Source organism: Talpa europaea (assembly GCF_964194135.1).
Source record: "Talpa europaea genome assembly, chromosome: 9".
NCBI lineage: Eukaryota > Metazoa > Chordata > Mammalia > Eulipotyphla > Talpidae > Talpa > Talpa europaea.
Genome location: NC_140076.1, coordinates 11,281,589 through 11,302,422, shown reverse-complemented (window position 1 = coordinate 11,302,422; position 20,834 = coordinate 11,281,589). Strand labels below are relative to the sequence as shown.

The following is a 20,834-nucleotide window of genomic DNA, read 5'->3' as shown; positions in this document are numbered from 1 at the left end:
CTCTGACTCAACCTCAGAAATCTTCCATTTCCCATCTATGTAAGAGGAACATAATAGTTTCTACCTCAGCGGTAGTTGTAAGAATTAAAGGGGAGACTATGTATATGTTATTTGACACAATTCCTGGTATATAATAAATGCTTTATAAAAGTTATCGGCCTTAAGCTTCTGATTTTCTCAGTTTTTGATGTGACTAGCTGAAATGGTTACATGAAGACCAGATTTCCAGGCAAATATGCCATTTCTCATTTGTTTGTTACTTTATAAAGACAAAAGGAAGACCTCAAGTTGGTGTGTAGAGAGAAAAACTGCTAGCTGCATTAAAATCTTCAGTTAATTTTGAAGCTGTGTAGACAGCTTGAATGATTATTAATGTTGTTGGGGAAAGTCATTCAGTTCAGTGTTTTGAGGAGATACAGTTTAGGATATTAAATATAAAAATAAGTTATTTGTGCCTCAGTCTCAATGCCTTTTGAAATCACTTAATATAGACTTAGGTATTCAGTGAATGGTATTCAGTTGTAATTCAACCAGTTATAGCAATGCAGCTCAGTTAGGGTGCTTCAGTGATTTAGGACCGTACTGTTCTGTGTCAAGTGAGACTGACCCCCCAGATATCAGAAGGCAATAGCATTTCTCGTCTCTGCCAGTGAAATGACATTAGCTACCTCGCAATCATGTGAGGATCATGATAACCAAAAGGCACCTATCTCAGTAGTTGGTTATACTGCCAGAAGAGAATAAAAGGGAACAGGTTTATTTTTCTCAAAAATACGACATTCATTATAGATATTGTAGATAAGTAAAATGAAAACATATCTCTTAATTTATTAACCATAACCGTTGTTCATAAGCTGTATGTAATTCCAGATCTGCATATATGTTAGTTTTCAATTTTTATTACCAAATTAGATTTATGTTTAACATAGTTTTGTCCCCTGCTTTTCAAGAAACTTTTATTATAAACAACTTTCCTTATTGAATACTTGAAAGCCTTTTAGAATTTTTTTTATTGTACTATTGGTTTACAACACTGTATATGACTTAAGGTTGTAGGTTCATACCTCTTCAAATGTATATTATATCCCCACCACCAAAGTTCCCATAATCCTCTACTGCAGTCTGTTGGTTCTTCTCCCCACTTTACTTTCCACCTCTCATCAGTAGCCTCTGGGCACCCCAATTCTTAAAAGCCTGTTTTCAATGATTGTGTAATATGTCATTATGTCCAGGGCATCGTTTCTTTAATAAATCCATCATTGTTAGATATTTACTCTATTCTTCCCCACTCCTTTTTTTGGGCGGGGGCGGGGGGAGCTATTATAGTATTTTTTGTTTTGTTTTGTTTTTGTCAATAGTGTTGCCTTAAATATTTCTGTCCTCTATCTTTGTGCATTTTCTCATGGTTATTACCTCAGAAAAAAATTCTTAAAGGTGGAATTCCCACAGATTCCTGTGGATGGCCAAATAATAAAATATAAACATTTTACATGCAGTATATTAGTATTAAGCTATCAAGGTATAGTTTATCATACTCATAACAAACCATAGTCTTAGTAGTAAAAGTTTTTAAAGATAGTATTATTACCCCTTAGTAGATCTATTATACTTTTCAGGTTCTTTTCTTTTTTTTTTTTTTAAAGATTTTATTTATTTTTTTGCATAGAAGAACTGGGGTGTAGGCCAGAGGTGGGAGGTGAAAAGATTCATCCGAGACAGAATAGGGAGCAGAACTGGCGGATCCACTGAAATACACTGCTAAGGAGAGCAGCGTGCAAAACAGGAGAGGTCTGCTATGCCATGTAGGTCAGCTCCCTGGCAGGGCTTTAACTCAGGCCAGGGCTGTGGGCATGGTGGTAGTACTGAGACTTAACCCCTAGGCTACTAGGGAGGCCCACATTTCAGGTTCTTGTATTACAACTCTAGTGAATGAATTAAAGGATTTACTTCAGAAAGAGGATTTCTCAAAATAATTAACATTTTTTGGTTTCTATTTTCTTCATCAATGTTAGATTTTTTTTTTTCCTCAGAAGTATATAGAAGGATATTAAAGGATATTTAGGATATTTAGGGTCTGCCTTTCTTTCATTTTTTTCCCTCAATATCGTATTTACTTAATATCAGCAAATTTATTTTCCCACATTAATAATTGAATAGACGTACTCTTACTAGATTGCTAGAAAATTATTGTTTTCTGTTGTTTAATTAACTTCATCTAGGTTTCACTCAGTGGTTCTAAAGTGTATTATTCTGATACATTTCTATTTCATCACTGCAGTAGTAGGCAGTTCAGTTTTAGAAGCACTAACCTCTGTTGCCCATAAAAGTGAATTTGAAGACCAGTAGTTTACATTGAATGAAATGGAAATAGCCTCTCACATTTTAATTGTGGCATTTACCATTTGTTTCTCTGGTTAGCAGAACATAGTCTCTTTGGCAGACTTAACTGTGGTTTGTTTTTAATAGTTCTTTTCAGTGACACGTGACGATTTCTGGCAGAGAAAGTAAGGTCCCTTTAATTTAGATTATCTCGGTATTTTTAAAAATATTTGTTTGCATTTGATAAACATAATCACAAATATCTGTTGCTCCCATGCTAAAGAAGCACAAGACTAGATACCAGTCTAAATATCCTTTGATTTTATCATCTCAGGGATGAAATACATGTTCGTTTGCCTGGAATTTTTAGGATATTAGAATTTTCAGGAATTAGAATTCCTTGCATTTTTCTGGCACCTTTATTATGATTATTGATTTATTCTTCAGTCTCAGTCTCATTCTTTGTCTACATAGAAATTTTGGACATATATATATTAAATGTTCTTTTTTATTGAATGTTATTATCTAAATATTATACTTTGGTTTTTTGCCTTCAAGAATATTTTTAGAAATGTAGAAGAGAAATTTCTATTTTTATACCTTAACATTATTTGTAGCTGTATTCCTCTTTTGAAAAAATGAAAGTTTATTTAAATTTCTAAGTAGATTTTATGTTTAGGAACATGATTTCACTGATAATTTCATTGATACCAAATTACATCATGATGGTTTCTGTTAACAAGCAGTTTTCATACAAATAATACATATTATTTAAAAAGCTTCTCCAAAATGTAGAAACAATAAGAAATACCATCTGTAAGAACATAAATTTTCGTTATTTCCCTTGAACTGTCCTACCACTGTAGTGTATCCTTGGTAGAAATTTTTTTTTTTTTTTTTTTTTTTTTTTTTTTTTTTTTTGGTGGGATCCTCGCCGGCGGCCGGGGAATGAACCGGCGCTGCAGAGGCTGCGGGTAGCCTCGCAGCCCAGCGCTCAACCGCTGCACCACCAGGGACCGCCCGGTAGAAAATTTTTTTACGGGAATATGATATGGTAAAAAAGGGCTCTCAAAGAAAAACCCATCTCCTATCCCAAGAATGGTTTGGCTTCAGTTTTGATGAACTAATTTGTTCTATTTTTGACGTTATCATTTGATGAATTGATTCCTTATGTTACTCCAAAATATACTTTATATATATTGGAGACAAAATTAGTTGTTACACCTAAAAAATAAAATAGGACAGTGTTTTTGGAATGGCAGAAGAGTCTAACATTATGGGTCCCATGATGCCCATGATTTAGGGTAAGAAATTAAAGGAATTCACCCGGGATAATACAATATGATCTCTAATGGAAGAATTATCCTTAAAACTCTTTTTTATTTTTTTGTCCACAGAAGAGAAGCCAAAACCAGATCCAGTGTTAAAATCTCCTTCCCCAGTCCTTAGGCTAGTCCTTAGTGGAGAGAAGAAAGAACAAGCAGGCCAGGCCTCTGAGTCTGCTGCAGTAGAATCTATACCAGAGCTTCCTCTGCCTTCATCACCTGCCACTGTTTCTCCAGTTGCTCGAAATACAATTGCTTCCCCCATCTCTGCTGTTCTTAGTAGCCATCCGATATTCACCACTCCTTTAGATGACAGATGTGAACTTTCTTCCTCAAAAGAAGACACAGTTCCTACACCCAGTTCCACATCCTGCACAGAAACATCGGATCCTTCACCAACAGATGAAAATGATGATGATATATGCAAGACACCTTGCAGTGTAGCACCTAATGATACTCCATTAATTTCTAGTACTAACTTAATTAATGAAATGAATGGAGTTAGTGAAAAGTTACCTGTCACAGAGAGCATTGTGGAAATAGTAAAACAGGAGGTGTTGCCTTTGACTCTTGAATTGGAGATTCTAGAAAATCCCCCAGAAGAAATGAAAGTGGAGTGCATTTCAGCTCCCATAGCCCCTTCTACAGTTTCTTCCTTTTCTCCATCTTCTCCACCTCCTCCAGTTTCTCCTCCTTCCACGCCAGTTACTGTTCCTGTTGCCGCCACTAATGTTAGTTCTGCTGGTGCTCACACCACAGTTCAGAGAGTCTTAGAAGAGGAAGAGAGCATAAGAACTTGCCTTAGTGAAGATGCAAAAGAGATTCAAAGCAAAACAGAGGTAGAAGCAGATGGGCAAACAGAAGAGATTGTGGATTCTCAGAACTTGAGTTCAAGAAAAAGTCCTCTCCCAGGTAAGCTGCTCTGCCATTAATAATAATATCATTGCCGAACATGAAAAAAAAAATCAGTGTTTGAGTTATTTTTTAATTGGCCACTTTCCTTGCTTCTGGAACATCAAATGAATGCTGAAATTACCAATCTGGTTTCCTCACTGGTGTGTTTATGTTTTAGGGCAGCCTGCAAAAGTATTACTCCATTGTCTAAAAGTGGAAAAATGAAACTTTCAAATGTACAAAATGCCTCTAATGTATATGTCCTTATGTCATGGTTTCTTAAATTTCTTTTTTGCGGGGAGGAGGGTCTCTTTTTCATATGAATCAGTTCCTCAGTGGTTTATTGTGTTGCTTTGGGGTTAGGAACATGGTTTATAATCCCTAATCCTGTTTTCTCAGAATTTTAAAGTATACTCATATGCAAGTCCTCTTTAATACTTGATTTAGAAAAATAGCACTCACAATGTCAAAGGTCTGTGACTAGTTTTGAGAAATGAAAGTGCCTTCTCTGATTTGCAGATATTTCTAATGCTGTCCACTTTTTCATTTAAAAAATTCATTTTTCCTGTAACATTTTACTATTCGTAATTTCAATATACTTTTCCCAGTTCAAAATGATTTCTTTTTAATGTTGCATTCCCTAGAATCATAGGAACTAACCATTGAGTTTTAAAATTTTATTTAAGAGTTATCTGTTTCTAATCAACTATTCTAAAGTCAGTAACCCATAAGATTATGACTTTTAACAAATCAGCATAGTCCTTCTGCAACATTGCCTTGTGTTTTATAATTAATTTGTCCTCTAAAAACCTGCCAGGTTAAGTTTTATACTTTGTCAAATGAGTGTTCCCTCCAGCCTTTGCTCTAGATATGCACTGAGGAAATTTGTATTAATAGTTAACAGCATCCTCAGTACTTTTTATCTATTTTGACCTGTCCAATAGATAGGTAAACTTGAAAAATCAAAAGCCTTAACCCTACCTTTACGATGTGTCTTTCCCACCCAACTCTGTTCTTGAGGCAGGTTTGAGGTGTCTGGTTCCTTGGAATTGTAGAACATCTAGTTTAACATAGTGAACCAGAAGAGAAAGAAGACATTTGGGACAGGCAAAAATCTATCATGAATGTTTGTAACTCACCAGTTTACTCAACAGGAAACTGGTCTCTATTGGTCAATCTGCATTGCCTCAATTTTCATAGTGCCCTCACCATTATAGGAAACATCTTCCTTGGTAAGGCAGTGACCTTGGCTTTTTTTTTTTTTTTTTTCTTTTTTTTTGTCAGTCACTCTTTGGAAAAAATAATCTTAGCTTTGGTGTGACTACAGGTGAAACAACAACCCCCTTCCCCAAGAGTACTTTCTTGCTTGAGAAAATTTGTTTGATGCTTCATTGTTTCATTTACCCACCAAAGAATTGTTATTCAACCAGTGATGTGGTAGTTCCAAAAATAAGAGAAGTTACTGAAGGCAATGTTTAAAAAACATCAAAACAACTAACAGAAAAGAAAGCAATTATAGGGAATACAGGTTAAAGATACAAACTGTATCTCAAAACTGAAATAAGTGTAAAGCTGACCCAGCACCAAAATCTTACTTCCACTCTTTTTCATTCATCTTTTAAACTGTTTGTCACTTGGTTTCCTGATACTGCAAAACATTGCCCAAAGATAAATGGAGAAACACATTTTTTGGTTAAGTAATCTTCATACCATGGTTCATTTTTTAAAATGCAGATATTCTTGCAATAATGATGGTATTTCATGGGCACCTTTATAAAAACTGTGAATTCTTTAGCAGTGAACCGGAGGATACCTTGAAAAGAAACAGCTGTCTTTTTGCATGGGTAGGGATGAGGTAGAGGTTGGTGATGTCAGGATGTGAAGAATCTTGGCATTTAAATCTTCAAGTGTGTTTTATAGAAACTAGAAGTTCTTTAATTTCCCTTTATATCTTATGCTCTTCAAAATCCAAAGTAAGGCGCAGAGCCATAGGGAAGACCCACCTGGCACCAGTGTCCCCCAGACTCACCCGGAACACCTCTGACCCAGTGCAGGGGTGCAAACCACACCTGGCAGAAGCTCCACTCATAGCAGCACAGCCCTGAAAGCAAAAAATGGGCCAATAGAAAAGCACAGCAGGTCCTCCCGTTGGTGCAGCGGGTTGAGTGTAGCCCTGTGGAGCTGTCTGCCACCTCTGCAGCGCGGGTTCGATTTCCAGCCAGCCAGGGAGATACCCACATAGTGTGGCAGACCTCTCCTGCCTTTCCCGCTGCTCCCCTCAGCAGTGTATTTCAGTTAGTCCGCCTGCTCTGTTCCCCACTCTGCCTCTCGCACCGCCCCCCCCCCCACTCCCACAACTCTGGCCTGCACCCCAGCTCTTGTATGCATAAATAAATCTTTTAAAAATAAATAAATGTAAATGGACTGAACTCACCAATTAAAAATATGCAGAATATCTGTTTGGATTAGGAAAAAGAATACATCTTTTTGCTGTTTCCAGAAGATGCACCTGAGTTCCAAAGATATAATCTTAAAGTAAAGGGTTAGAAAACAATCCTATAAGCAAAGGGGACCCAAAGGAAGGCAGGGACAATCATACTTAAAACAGACAAAACAGATTTCCAGTTAAAAATGATAATTAAATGTTGGGAGCCTGCTGCCATAAAGGGAGCTGGAGTTCTCTGATTCTGAGATAGATACTGTGTGATGATCAAGGGAAAAATACATCAGAAAGACATAATACTCAAATACTCACCAAATAAAGAAGCACCAAAACATGTTGGGCAACTGCTGTCAACTGAAAACAAACACATTTGGAACAAACACATTTGTGGTAGGGAACTTAAAACACACCATTCTCACCAATGGACAGATCAACTATAGATTGGCAAGACAGAAAATAAATAGAGATACAATAGCTTTAAACAAAGAATTGGATCACATGGGCCTAATATGGTGTTGTCAGAAAAGTCATGATGAATTTTTTTCTATGTTTTTCAAAGAAAAAATACATCATGACTTTTCCAACAATCTAGTAGATATCTTTAAGGAACTGCACCCCAGAAAAGCAGAATACACTTTTTTCTCAAGTGCACCTGGGACATTCTCCAGGATTGACCACATATTGTGTCACAAGACACAAGTATCAACAAATTCATAAAGACTGAAATCACACCAAGGATCTTCTCTGACGATGAAGGTATCAAACTAGAAATAACTGCAACAAAACAAAACAAAACAAGAAACTCCTCTGATATTTGACTACTGAACAACACACTACTTGAAAGACTACTGGGTTATTTAGGAAATTAAAAAAGAAAGAAGTACCTCAAGATAATGACAATGAGGACACAATCTCACGGAACTCATGGGGTACAGCAAAGCGTTACTTAGAGGGAAGTACACAGCAGTATAGGGCCATATCAGGAAACAAGAAAGCGCTCAAGTCAGTAACCTCATACCTCATTTGAAGGATTTAGAAAAAGAACAAATAAAACCAAAAGTCCACAGAAGAAAAGAAATAAAAATAAGTGAACCAGAAACTAGAAAGACAATCCAAAAGATCAATGAAACTAAAAGCTGATTCTTGGAAAAAATAAACAAAATAGACAAACCTCTAGCTAGGCTCACTAAGTATAGCGGAGAAAAGACAAGTAAATAGGATAAAAAATGTACAAAAGTTACAGCAGACACTGCGGAAGTTCAGAGGTTAATAAAAATCTACTGTGAACATTTATATGCTAACAAGTGTAATAACCTGGAAGAGGTGGACGAATTTCTAGAATTACTCGATCATCTCAGACCAATCACAAACAAGAAAATTGAAACAATAATCAAAACTCTCCCAAGAAAAACAAAAGGACCAGAGCCAGTTGGTTTCACAAGTGATTGCTACCAAACTTTCAGCGATTTACTGATATCTGTTCTACTCAAACTCTTCCAGAAAATCAGAGGGAATACTTCCAAAATTACGAGGCCTGCGTTACACTAATACCAAAACCAGACAAAGGCAACACAAAAAAATTATTAACTAGTTTCCCCAGTGAACACAGTTGCAAAAACTCAATAAAACCTTAGCATACAGAATCCAACAATGCATTAAAAGGACTATATATCACAACCAAATGGAATTTATACCAGTGGCACAGGTAAAACATCTGAAAATCAATCACATCAAAAAAGAAAGGTAAAAATGATAGGGTTGTATCAGTAGATGCTGAGAAAGTACTTGGTAAGATTCAACATCCATTTATGATGAAAACCCCTGAAAAACGAGATAAATGGAACATATTGTAACATAATAAAAGCCATATATGACAAACCCATAGCTAACATCATTCTCAATGGTGACACACTGAAAACTTTTCCATTTATATCTGCTAGAAGACAAGGATGTCTCTTTTCACCACTACTATTTAACATAGTATTGGAATTCCTAAGTAAGTAATTAGGCAATAGAAAGATGTAAAATGAATCCAAACCCAGAAAGAACAAGTAATTCTATCACTTGTTTGCAGATGACATGATAATATGCATAGAGAACACTAAAGATTCCACTGAAAAACCAATTGAAACAATAAACCAGTTTAACAAAGTGGCAGCTTATAAAATTAGTACACAAAAGTCATTTGCTTTTCTGTATTCAAACAGTGAGTTAGAAAGCAAGAAATTAAGAAAATGTTTCTATTGACTGTCACATTAAAAAGAATTAAATACCTAGAAGTAAGCCTAACAAAGGAAGTTAAGGACTTAACACAACAAAAACTATAAGATATTGTTAAAAGCAATAGAAGAGGCAAGGAATTGGGAAGATACTCCTTGCTTGTGGGTTGAAGAACAAATAATGTTTAAATGCCCATCCTACCTAAAGCAGTATACAGATTCACTGCAATCCCAATAAAAATTTCAGTAGCATTCTTCAAAGAAATGGACCCCAAATAGCAAAGCAATCCTGACAGGAGGAAGAATGTTAGTATCTCACATCCAGCCTTGAAACAATACTGTAAAGCCAAAATAATTAAAACAGCATTGTATTAGAACAGAAATGGACAACACAGACCAGTGCAATGAATTGAGAACCCAGAAATAAACCCACACCTAATTTAAGATAAAGGAGCCATGAATCTACACTGGAACCAGGAATTCCTCTTCAATAAATAGCATTGGGAAAATGGATAGTTGCATGCAGGAGAATGAAAGTAGACTACTGTTGCCGCGGACCAGCCCAGCAGTGGAGCCGCCACATACTGTCTCACATCATACACAAAAATCAACTTGAAATGGATAAAAGGCGTGGGAAAGGCCTGAAGCCATAAAATAGAAGAAAACAAAGGCAAAATACTTTACAACGTAAGGTTCAGTGATGTCTTTGCAGGTTTATTTCTAACACCAAGGAAAACAAAAGAGATTGATTATAAACACTAACTATATCAAGCTCAAAAGCACTACTGAATGGGAGAAAGTATTTGTATGCTATTTATCTGGCAAGGGACTGATATCAAAGATCTACAGGGCCTCCTTGGTGGCACAAGGGCTTAAGACGCAACCTATGAAGCTATTCGCAGCCACTGAAGCATGAGTTCCATCCCCTATTGGCCAGGGAGCTACCCACATGGCACAGCAGACCTCTCCTGACTCACCCGCTGCTCCCCTCAGCCGTGTACTTTAGTCAGTCTGCCTGTTCTGATCCCCACTCTCTCTCTGGTGAATCCTCTCACCCCCTACACCTCTGGCCTGTACCCCAGTTCTTGTATGCATAAATAAATCTTTTTTTTAAAAAAACTATAAAACTGCCAAAAACATACCTGATTGTTTCAGTTCAGCTAAAATATTTTTATGTTATTGACACAGTAACTGATTTGGTTATATACTATTGTTTTATCTGCTTTTTCACTGAAGCTGTCACTCTTTTTGGAGTCTCAGTGATTTTTGTAAGAATTTTAGTTCCATGTCTTCACTTTATAGGGATCCAAAATGTCTTATTTTCCCTACATAAGTGTTAGAAAGTAAACTCAATTATAGAGATTGACACATCCCCGGTCGTGTGTTGGCTATAGCACTAGTAGCAGCTAATGTTGTTTCTGTGAATTCAGGAAGCTTCCCTAATATTCCTGTCGCCTGAGTCAAGTTTGAGATCTAGATTCTATAGGATGCATGATGAGAGCTATTTCTCAATTGGAGATATGATTTATATTTTGGGAGTTGTTAATAAAATGTGATCCATATAACCAATCATATTGCTGTTATCTTTTATTTTCAATTCACTTTAGCATCAAAAGGAGCATACCTTAAGTCAGAAATAGATGTACTAGTAATATCTTTGATTTATTCTAAACTCTGAGATTGAAAACCAGAGAAATAACAAAGTCATTTTTGGTAGACTAATCTGAAACAGATTAATTTTAAAAAGCATTATCTGAAGGTTAGCAACAGAAATAGTGAATTAAAATTTGTTCTTTCCTTTGCTCCACTTACATCTTCTTTGATGTATTTGAAATGTCCCTGGAAGATTTTGTTACTGGGGTTAAAAATAGGTCTCCAGTGACTTGAGAGTCCCACAAACCTAATCCCTTCCTTAATGTGCACTCTTACACTTTAACTTCTTACATTCCCATGGAGAAATACACTCTGAGATCTTGGAAACAGATTTTTTACATGTTGCTAATTCAGTGTCATTTGTCAAATCCAATAGACACTCAGCTTCCTATTTCAGATACTTGAGTCTGAGTGATTCTTAGGGATAGGTTAATTAAAATTACTGTTTTTTCTGACCTTGAGAAAATATTTGCAACAAAGTTGCCGAAAAGAGTGTTTCAGTCCACGTCATTTCTGCTTGTTTCTTGCCTTCCACAGTGAGGTCTTAAGCATTCCCTGGCAAATGCTGGTACAGTGTCAGATTCTGCCCTTATGCAGTAGAATGAGCCCAGACACATGGAAGTGGAGCCCAACAAGCTCAGGGGCCCAACCATATGGCAAGCACCTTCCAGGGTTCCTCCTAACCTCTTCATATGGGGTACACTTCCGTACTATTTGCATAGTAGCTGCTTTTCTTTATATTATCATGCATCTAAATATCATTTATTGGATATTTATTTAGTCATACATATTTCCTTTTGAAGTTAATACAGATTTATTTACTTGTTTATTTACTTGTTTACTTATTTATTTATTTATTGGTGGGCCCCTTGCTGGTGGCCGGGGAATGAACTGGCGCTGCAGAGGCTGCGGGCAGCCTCTCAGCCCAGTGCTCAACTGCTACGCCACCAGGGGAGGCACCCAGATTTATTTTTTTTAAAGATTTATTTATGCATACAATAACTGGGGTACAGACCAGAGATGTGGAGGATGAGAGGATTCACCAGAGACAGAGTGGGGAACAGAACAGGCAGACCGACTGAAATACACTCTTGAGGGGAGCAGTGGCGAGACAGGAAAGATCTGCCTCGCCATGTGGGTTTCTCACTGGCCAGCCAGGGATCGAGGCTGTGAATTGCTTCATAGTGCAGTGCTTAACCCCTTGTGCCACCAGGGAAGCCTTAGTCAATACATATTTCTATAAGAGCTTCTTGGTTCAGAATTAGCTCACTGCACCAGACTTAGTAATTAACCCACCATCCCTCTCTGCACCTCCACTCAGACCCCCAAAAAACAACTATCATTTGTACTTAAATGCTTTTTCCAGACTGGATAATCAAGATGGTTTAGGGTAGTATTGTTCTTTCATTCTCTTCAGGAAAACCTAGTCTAGCTAAAACTTACTTTCTCCAATATCCATTTCTTTATCTTGCACACATTAGTCACGATAGCTATTTCTAATAGCTATCAATAGCTAGTCAGTGTAATTTTCTCTATTGCAGAAAAATGTACAAGATATGTTTCCTATTGCTCTGTTATAAGTACTTGGCAATTTAGTTGTAATCATAATAGTCTTTTTACTTTTTTACATTTATTCAGTCTTTTTTCAGCCATCTCAAGAACTAATCTTAGGATTTAAGCAATTACTCCTGGGAACTTGGATTTCTCAGGCACAGTAAGAGTTGTGCAAACATGTATTCTTTTACTTCAAATTTCTATTCTAACATGCTTTCCACGTTGATGTAAAGTTCTTTTACATTTTGGGATTTAGGGATTAATCATTTATGCATGTGACCTTGGTTCAAAGGGAGATGTGAAAGCACCTGTTTTCAGCAGAAATAGTTGATGAGGGTGTGCACTTGAAATTCATCAGTGAAGAATTCAAAGATGTCTGCCTAGGTTTTATGTTAGAAAGTTGTAAGTGCTATATAAAAATAATAAGCTTGGTAAGGAATGTTGGATTGGTATTTTTTAAAAAGATGAGATTTAAGCAAAGATGGAAGATGAAGGATACCAAAATTTGTGGGTTTTTTCCTAATCCTTTTTCCTTTTGGGGAACAGTGCTATACCCCATCTTCTCTCTCTTGAATTCCAATAGACTGGTCACACTACTGTGAATTAAGTGCCTGTATAAATTCATGTTCTTTACCCCCAGACATTATTTTTATGGCCTTTCTGTTACAAAATTTCTCAGCTCAAAACTCAAGGATGTGGGATTTTATTCTAAGATCAATAAAAAAGAAATGGAACAAAGTTGGTTTGTTTTTTTTGTTTTTTTTTTTGTTTTTTTTTTTTGGCATAGAAAAACTGAGGTATAGGCCAGAGGTACAGGGAGTGAGAGGATTCAACAGAGATCCAGTGGGGAGCACAACAGGCAGACTGACTGAAATACACTGCTGAGGGTAGCAATGGGCAAGACAGGAGATGTCAGCTGTGCCATGTGGGTCAGCTCTCTGGTCGGGGATGGAACTCATGCTGCAATAGTTGCAGATTGCTTCATTGTGCTGACACTTAACCCCTTGCACCACCACTGAGGCGCCCCCCCCCCATCTCATTTAATCACATATCTTAAGTGACCTCTGCTGTCATTTGGAAGGGAGAAGGGCTGCTTAGAACAGTGAATTTCTAGACGAGTCTATAGCATTTATTAAAAACCTTAAGGGATCCACAAAGTAGAGGGAGGATAGTAAAAGCATCATTCAATAACTGGTTAGGTTGGGAGTAAAAAATTAGGAAGAGGGGCCTCCCCGGTGGCGCAGCGGTTGAGTGCTGGGTTGCGAAGCTGCCCGTGGCCTCTGCGGTGCCGGTTCGATCCCGGCTGCTCCCCGGCCACCTGAGGAGGGTCCCACATGGCGCGCAGACCTCTCCTGCCGCCCACTGCTCCCCTCAGCAGTGTACTTTGGTCCTTCTGCCTGCTCTGGCTCTGGTGAGTTCTCTCGCCCTCCCGCGCTTCTGACTGTACCCAGTGCATGTATAAACAAACAAGCAAACAAATAAATAAATAAATAAAACATGCCTCTATAAAAAAAAAAAATTAGGAAGAAAGGCAAAAAAAGAAAACAAAAGGCTGGGAAAAAATGAATAGAACAGCTAAAAATGGGGAAAGTGCCCATCAGCTGATAAATGAGAAAACAATGTTATCTGGCCATTAAAGGGAGTTAGTGCTGATATATGCTACAATATGAATGAGCATTGGAAACATTATTCCAAGTTTAAAAAGGCATGGAAGAACACATATTGTATAATCCCATTTATATGTAAGGTCTAGAATAGGCTAATCTTTAGCAACAGAAAATAGATTGGTGGTTGCCAGGGCTGGGCAGGGATGAAGTGAGGAGGAAAAGTTAAAGAATACAGACTTTCTTTTAGGGGTGATGAAAATCTTCCAGACTTGGTGGTGATGGTTGCACAACTCTGTCACTGTGCTGTAAATCACTAAATACATGTTTCATTCATAATTTATGTGAATTATATCTCAGTATCGCTATTAAAAAAATGAATAGGTGTATGAGTGGTTGTGCTATCAACATTTATGTAATGATCTATCAGAGACACCAGCCTAGGAATTGAATGCTAAAAGCTTAATGTTAAAAATGAATCAGAGTTGGGAGGTTAGAGCTTAGAAATTCAGTAATTAGGTTTCATAATTGAACACCATAATCTGTCATACCAGGCATAAAGGAATATTGGGTACAACCAAAAAACCGCTTTGCCCTTTGATGTGTGGACTGTGTATTATTTTTATTTTTAGTCCACCTAATCGTTTTGCTAGTAGCTATATCTTACCTGAGTTTTGAGGAGTTGTTCTCAGCTAGGTATTAAACGCACTACCACTGTAGTAACATTCTATGCGCATTGTTGATGTCACAAATGTGGAACACCTGACTGTGCTAGGGAAATGAGGTCATTATTTGTGATTGAAACAGATGAAGGATCTGTGTCTTAGAAGCAATTTGAAGAAATTGAATTTCTTTTGTATGTAATTTTGTCTTGTAGTGTCTTGTATTGTTGCTTCACTGGAATCATATTCTCTAAGTCCTTTTATGGCTTCTACCCAGGATCTGTCTTGGGCCTTTTTTGTCCTTCCAGATACTCATTTACTCCATTTGTACAACCCCCTCTACTTTCTAGTCCATTTCACAGACTCTCATGTTATTAACCGCTGACATTCTCTCTGCATTGAAGTATTTCAGCACCTATTTCTTAGAGCAATCCAGAAAATTAACATTATTTCTGTTTGCATTTGTTTGGAAGTTATAGAACAGAATTATTTGTTTTGAAGATGTAAAATATGGACTCTCAGGTCATCCTTGCAGACCCTTTGTGAGCAATCATCTCTCCCTCTTTTCTTTTTTGGCCAATCCTGCACACCCACTGCTAGGTGCCAGTTCCCACACTGTTGCTTTGATATGCTATCTTCTCAATTTAGGCCATATTCTTGAACTTGCTAAAAATACAGTTTTTAATATGACTATTTACAAAATTTTCTATTTTAACAATTCCTTGACTCTTAACACATAAATATAATTGTGCCAATTCAGGACAGATTTTTGTTGGTGTGGATTGATTAGTTTTTTTTTTAATCTGATAAATGTATTTTCTAATAGGAAATTTATCAGCACTGTTTATTAACTTTGTTGATCCTCACAACTTCCCTGCTGTCCTGTTTGATAGAAGAGGAAACTGAGGCACAGAGAAGATTTATACAGCTAGTAATGGTAGAGTTCCATAGCCACTAATCATAATGACTTTTCTGTATTGCCTTATATGTCAAACTAAATATCCTGTAAATAAATCTTAAACTTCAGCAATCAAAATTTAAAATAATTCTTGTAAATATGATATCTCCCTCACCACATTTCTGTGTGGTCCAGAATCCATACATGTAACCTAAGCTGCACCTTAGTGCCTAATACACCATTTAAAAAATAAAAACAGAAGTCACTATGATAACATTCGATATTCAGGTAGATATTTGATAATATCCTGTACCTATTAGGGGTTTTATTACAATAATATTATTAGCAGTTGTTAATTGATTCCACAAATACTTGTGAGTCCCAGGGCTGCCATAATTTAAATTAGTACTTATTAACCATTATTATTAAATACAGAATTCAAACAAGATTTGAATTGTTATTAATATTTAAGTCAGTATATCTGGTTATATAGACATTCCGTTTGAAATGTGATATTACATAGTAAAGATGTCATTAATTATACAGTTCACATTAAATCATGTTATAACCAAAGTGTGGCTTTTTGTACTTGTTACAAATGGAGTCTACTCTCTTTTCAAATCATACCAAGGTACAGAATACCATGTATAGTGTGAAAAACTTGAAAAGACTGTATGTTCATTCACACATATGATTCTATGTATGATTATATGTATATGTACATGAGTATTTTTTAGAGGATAAGTAAGAAATACTTAATGGTTTCTTTTGGGGAGAGATACCTGGGAATATGAAGGGAAGGAAAAAACTTTTTCACCTTTATTTGTTCTGATATTTTTTTTGCCCATGAGTATGAATTACTTGTACCTAAAATAAATTTTACTACAAATTTTGCAGCTGAGTTTTTTTTTAATCTAATTCAAATGATAATTATCTCATGAAACATGGCTTTTCAAACTTCAGAGATAGCTATTAGTCTGTTTTTGGTAATTTCTAATACTCTTTATAACGCTGCAATGAGTCATCTAGTACTATTTTGTTAAAAGGTACCATTGGGGCCTCCCCTGGTGGCATAGTGGTTGAGCTCTGGGCTGAGAGGCTGCCCGCAGCTTCTGCAGCACCAGTTTGTTCCCCGGCCGCCGGCGAGGGTCCCACCAAAAAAAAAAAAAAAAAGGTACCATTGGTTTTACAACATGGTATATGTTTTAGGGAGTACAGGTTTATGCATCTTCAAGTATACATCACTAAACCATACTTACCATAAATTGCTAACAATCTCCTCCTCTACCCTTTGTTTCTACTTTCCCCTCCCCCTTTTTTTGATGTGAATGACATTGACCCATGTGTGAGACATCTGACTGAATAGCTTGATGACAGGTAACCTCAGTTCTGTCATCACAGTCCAAGGATTTGTTTTTGTTAGTTTTGTCTATTTTTCTAGATCCCACATGAGTGAAATCATTCATTATTTGTTTTTTCCTTCTGACTTATTTCGCTTAGCCTGTTCCCCTCCAGTTCCATCCATCTTGTTGCATAGGGCACTTGGGCTATTTCCATATCTTGGCTATTGCAAAGAGTGCTGCAGTGAACTCAAAGATTCATGTATCTTTTCAACTTAGTCTTTTCATATTCTTTGGCGAGGTATCTAGAAATAGGTTTGCTGGATCATATGGTAGATTTGTATTTTACTTTTTGAGAAACTTCCATGATGTGACAGCATATGAGGTTTGCTTTTTCTTCACAACCTTGCCAACGTTTGTTTCTGGTCTTTTTCGTGTTGGCCATTCTCTTAGGTCTGAGATGATACCTTCTTATGGTTTTCATTTACATTTCCTTTATAATGAGTGATATGAACATTTTTCATTAGCCTGTTGGCCATTTGGGTATCATTTTTGGAAAAATGTCTTTTCAGATCTTCTGCCTTTTTCTTTTCTGAAAAAGTGAAGTTTAGTTTTAAAAATCATACACAATAAACTTCTGATTCATTTTAAACTTTCACAGGGAAGTCAGTTTCCCATTGAGTCCACACCGCCTCAAGATGAGGCGAGAGCACAATGAGCAGAGAACCCCGCCTTTCCTCAATAGCTGAACAATAGCAGCTGCTACTCAGGCTTGAACCAGCAATACTGGCTTTCCAGGTGACTTGAAAAGCTAGTTTCTTCCGAGCAAATAAACTCTGGAATCCACTTTGACAGCCATTCAGGTTGTTGGGCATCATCAGCAGACCCCAGAGGGCACACAGACAAGGAGATGTGCTGATGCACAGTATTTCACCTCCTCAATCCTGTGTACTTTCCTACACATTACATACTCTGGTCCACTTTGAGACACCCACCCCACCCCTCAACTGTGTTTCCCTTAAATTGAATACAGGTCTGAAAAGCATACTTAGTACTGTGCAAACTGCAGCATTGTGGACTCACTGATGTTCAAATTTTTTTCCCATCCACATTCACATATTCAAAGGGATGGAGGATTTATAACTTCATAAAGACCCAAGAAAAGTGAGAATGTAAAAGGTCTTCCTTTTTGACACCAGAAGAAAATTGAAAATGAGCACCTTACCTGACTAGTGAGAAATGAGTAATGATCTAGTAAAGAGAAATAACATTGTTTACCAACAAGGTATCTTGAATAAAAGTTGTTTTCAAAACTATGTTGTACAACTAATGAAATACCTTGAGATGAAAAGGTTAGCTCTCATACATAATCACTCTTAACATTCTTGTTTTGTTTTGTTTTTAAAGATTTATTTATTTATTTATACAAGCACTGGGTACAGTCAGAAGCGCAGGAGGGTGAGAGAATTCACCAGAGCCAGAGCGGGGAACAGGACAGGCAGACCGACGAAGTACACTGCCGAGGGGAGCAGCAGGCATCAGGAGAGGTCTCACTCTTAACATTCTTATAACTTACGTGTAATGATTTTCCATTGTCAGTACAAAACTAATGCTTTCTAAAAGCTCCATAAATTCTCCAATTCCTCTGGAGATCAAAAAGCATATGCAAATAATAACATTCCCAGGAAAATTAGCACATTAAAAAATGATTCCATAGTATTCTAACACAGAGCAGTCTGACCTATAATCTGGGACAGAACACCTGTACTTCAGTCATATAGTGAAAATCAGTTCTTCCAATTTTAAATTCTTGTAAAGATTGAAGGACAGAGAAAGTCATCCATTATTCAAATTGTAGTCTGAATATTAGCATTAATTTTTCTGCATTTCCTTCTAGCCTTTACATAAATATTTTATATACTTGTAATGTGGATATAATCTTGTTTTACTTTTTTGTCTTTTAACCTAAGCATAATCTTTTAAAAAAAATTTTTTTAGCCTAATTGCAAATAGCCAGATATTGCTGCTAGAAGTAGCTCATAAAAAATCATTACTGTGACTTAGTTTCTGGCAGTAGATGTGAAACTTCAGCAGTTTAACTCCAATGTGAAATTTCTAAAGACTACTCAGTCAAGTTTTTTTCCTTTTTCTACTTTTGATTTAGATGAGCTAATTTTTTTTTAAGATTTATTTTTATTTATTTATACAAGCACTGGGTACAGTCAGAAGTGCAGGAGAGTGAGAGAATTCACCAGAGCCAGAGTGGGGAGCAGAGCAGGCAGAAGGACCAAAGTACACTGCTGAGGGGAGCAGCGGGCGGCAGGAGAGGTCTGCGCACCATGTGGGACCCTCCTCTGGTGGCCGGGGAGCAGCCAGGGATTGAACCGGCGCTGCAGAGACTGAAGGCAGCTTTGCAACCCAGTGCTCAACCACTGCACCACTGGGGAGGCCCCTAGATGAGTTAATTTTAAAATCATGTTTAACTAACACTTTTATAGTACTTCATTGCCTGTTATTATTCACCTCATGATTTGCTAGCTTTCATATTATTCTTTTCATAACTTCACCAGCTTAATAAAAATGTGGAAGATTGAATATGCAGGAATTTTGACATAGTTGATTTGTTGGGACAGTTCTCACTGGAACATCAGAACTACAAAAGTTTAAATTCTTGTAAGCAGTTCACTTAAAAAAGATTAGAGGGCCTCCCAGGTGGTGCAGCGGTTGAGTGCTGGGCTGCGAAGCTGTCTGCAGCCTCTGCAGTGCCGGTTAGATCCCCGGCCGCAGGCGAGGGTCCCACATGGTGCGCAGACCTCTCCTGGTGCACCCGCAGCTCCCCTCAGCGGTGTATTTCGTCAGTCTGCCTGTTCTGCTCCCCGCTCTGGCTCTGGTGAATTCTCTCACCCTCCTGTGCTTCTGACTGTACCCAGTGCTTGTATAAATAAATAAATCTTAAAAAAAGATTACAAAACTAAATAGACATTATATCTATAATGTAACTTTTAAATGCTGGAAAGAGGGTGAAACTAGAATTACTTGGTATATACAAATGTTGATTTATAAAGCCGTACACTTGAAACTTATATAATGTTATAAACCAATATCACTTCAGAAAATTTTTAAAAATGCAGTGATGTTCAGCAAAAATAATAAAAGAGCAATGCTTAATTTTATTTTATTTTATTTATTTATTTATTTTTTTAAAGAGTTAAGAAACTACTGTATTCTGGAGCTCACTGAGGGGGAGGGAAGCCCAAAAGGAACTGTGACCAGGACGGCCTTGCAGCGGGCAGAGCATGGGAACGTGGCGGGGGGCGCGGCCTCAGCCCGGGGCTAGAAGTAGGACAGCTCATCCTGCCGGGTCTTGCGGGTCTGGTAGCTGGACAGGGACAGGGGCTTGTTTTCGTGGGGGAGGCTCTGAAAGACCCGAAGGTGCATGAAGTCTTCCTCGCCCACTTGGACCTTGATGAAGAAGTTCCTCCCGGCGACCAGCTGGCTCTTGAACTCCACGGCCTTGAACATGGGGAACGTCTTGTTCTCCTTCTCTTCCAGCTGGGCCTTCACCTGGTCGGCGATGGCCTGGGTCTCGGCCGTGGCGGGCCGCGCGGCGGTGGGCGCGCCGCACATCATCCTGCCGGCGGGGCGCGCTCGCGGCGGGGGCGGCGGGCGGGGCTACAATGCTTAATTTTAAGAAGTGCAGGCAAGTAAAAAGCCCAAAGTGCTCCTAGTATCTCTGAGATAAGACATTGTTTTTCAACTCTGTACTGTATTTTGTTAGTGTTCTTTGGTGGCTGTTATCTTTTTTTAGGATAAGAAAAATGCATGTCATAAATATTTTTCATTAAAAAAGCCTGCTTGTAGAAAATATGTAAATAAGCTAATCCTTTCCATCATTCCTTGCTAAATTTCTACCCTCCAAGCAC

At 37.5% G+C, this 20,834-nt stretch overlaps 2 protein-coding genes across 18 annotated transcripts in view; one reads left to right on the top strand and one right to left on the bottom strand.

Moving 5' to 3' along the window:
* EIF4G3 (eukaryotic translation initiation factor 4 gamma 3) overlaps positions 1–20,834 on the top strand; it is a gene marked incomplete at both ends in the record, with an annotated part of 137,144 nt that overhangs the window by 42,678 nt on the left and 73,632 nt on the right. For all 17 annotated transcript variants that reach the window (XM_084241969.1, XM_084241978.1, XM_084241976.1 and 14 more), the window contains one exon: positions 3,717–4,556. In XM_084241969.1, coding sequence (XP_084098095.1) covers positions 3,717–4,556 — 840 coding nt within the window. The remainder of the gene's footprint in view (positions 1–3,716; positions 4,557–20,834) is intronic.
* On the bottom strand, positions 20,118–20,560 carry LOC311176447 (cystatin-B-like). Its single transcript, XM_084241987.1, has one exon. The coding sequence runs from the start codon at positions 20,539–20,541 to the stop codon at positions 20,245–20,247; it is 297 nt and encodes a 98-aa protein (XP_084098113.1). The 5' UTR covers positions 20,542–20,560; the 3' UTR covers positions 20,118–20,244.

Bases quoted from the DNA above. Each gene is read 5' to 3' on its own strand.
- LOC311176447 (XM_084241987.1), bottom strand. From the start codon at position 20,541: ATGATGTGCGGCGCGCCCACCGCCGCGCGGCCCGCCACGGCCGAGACC.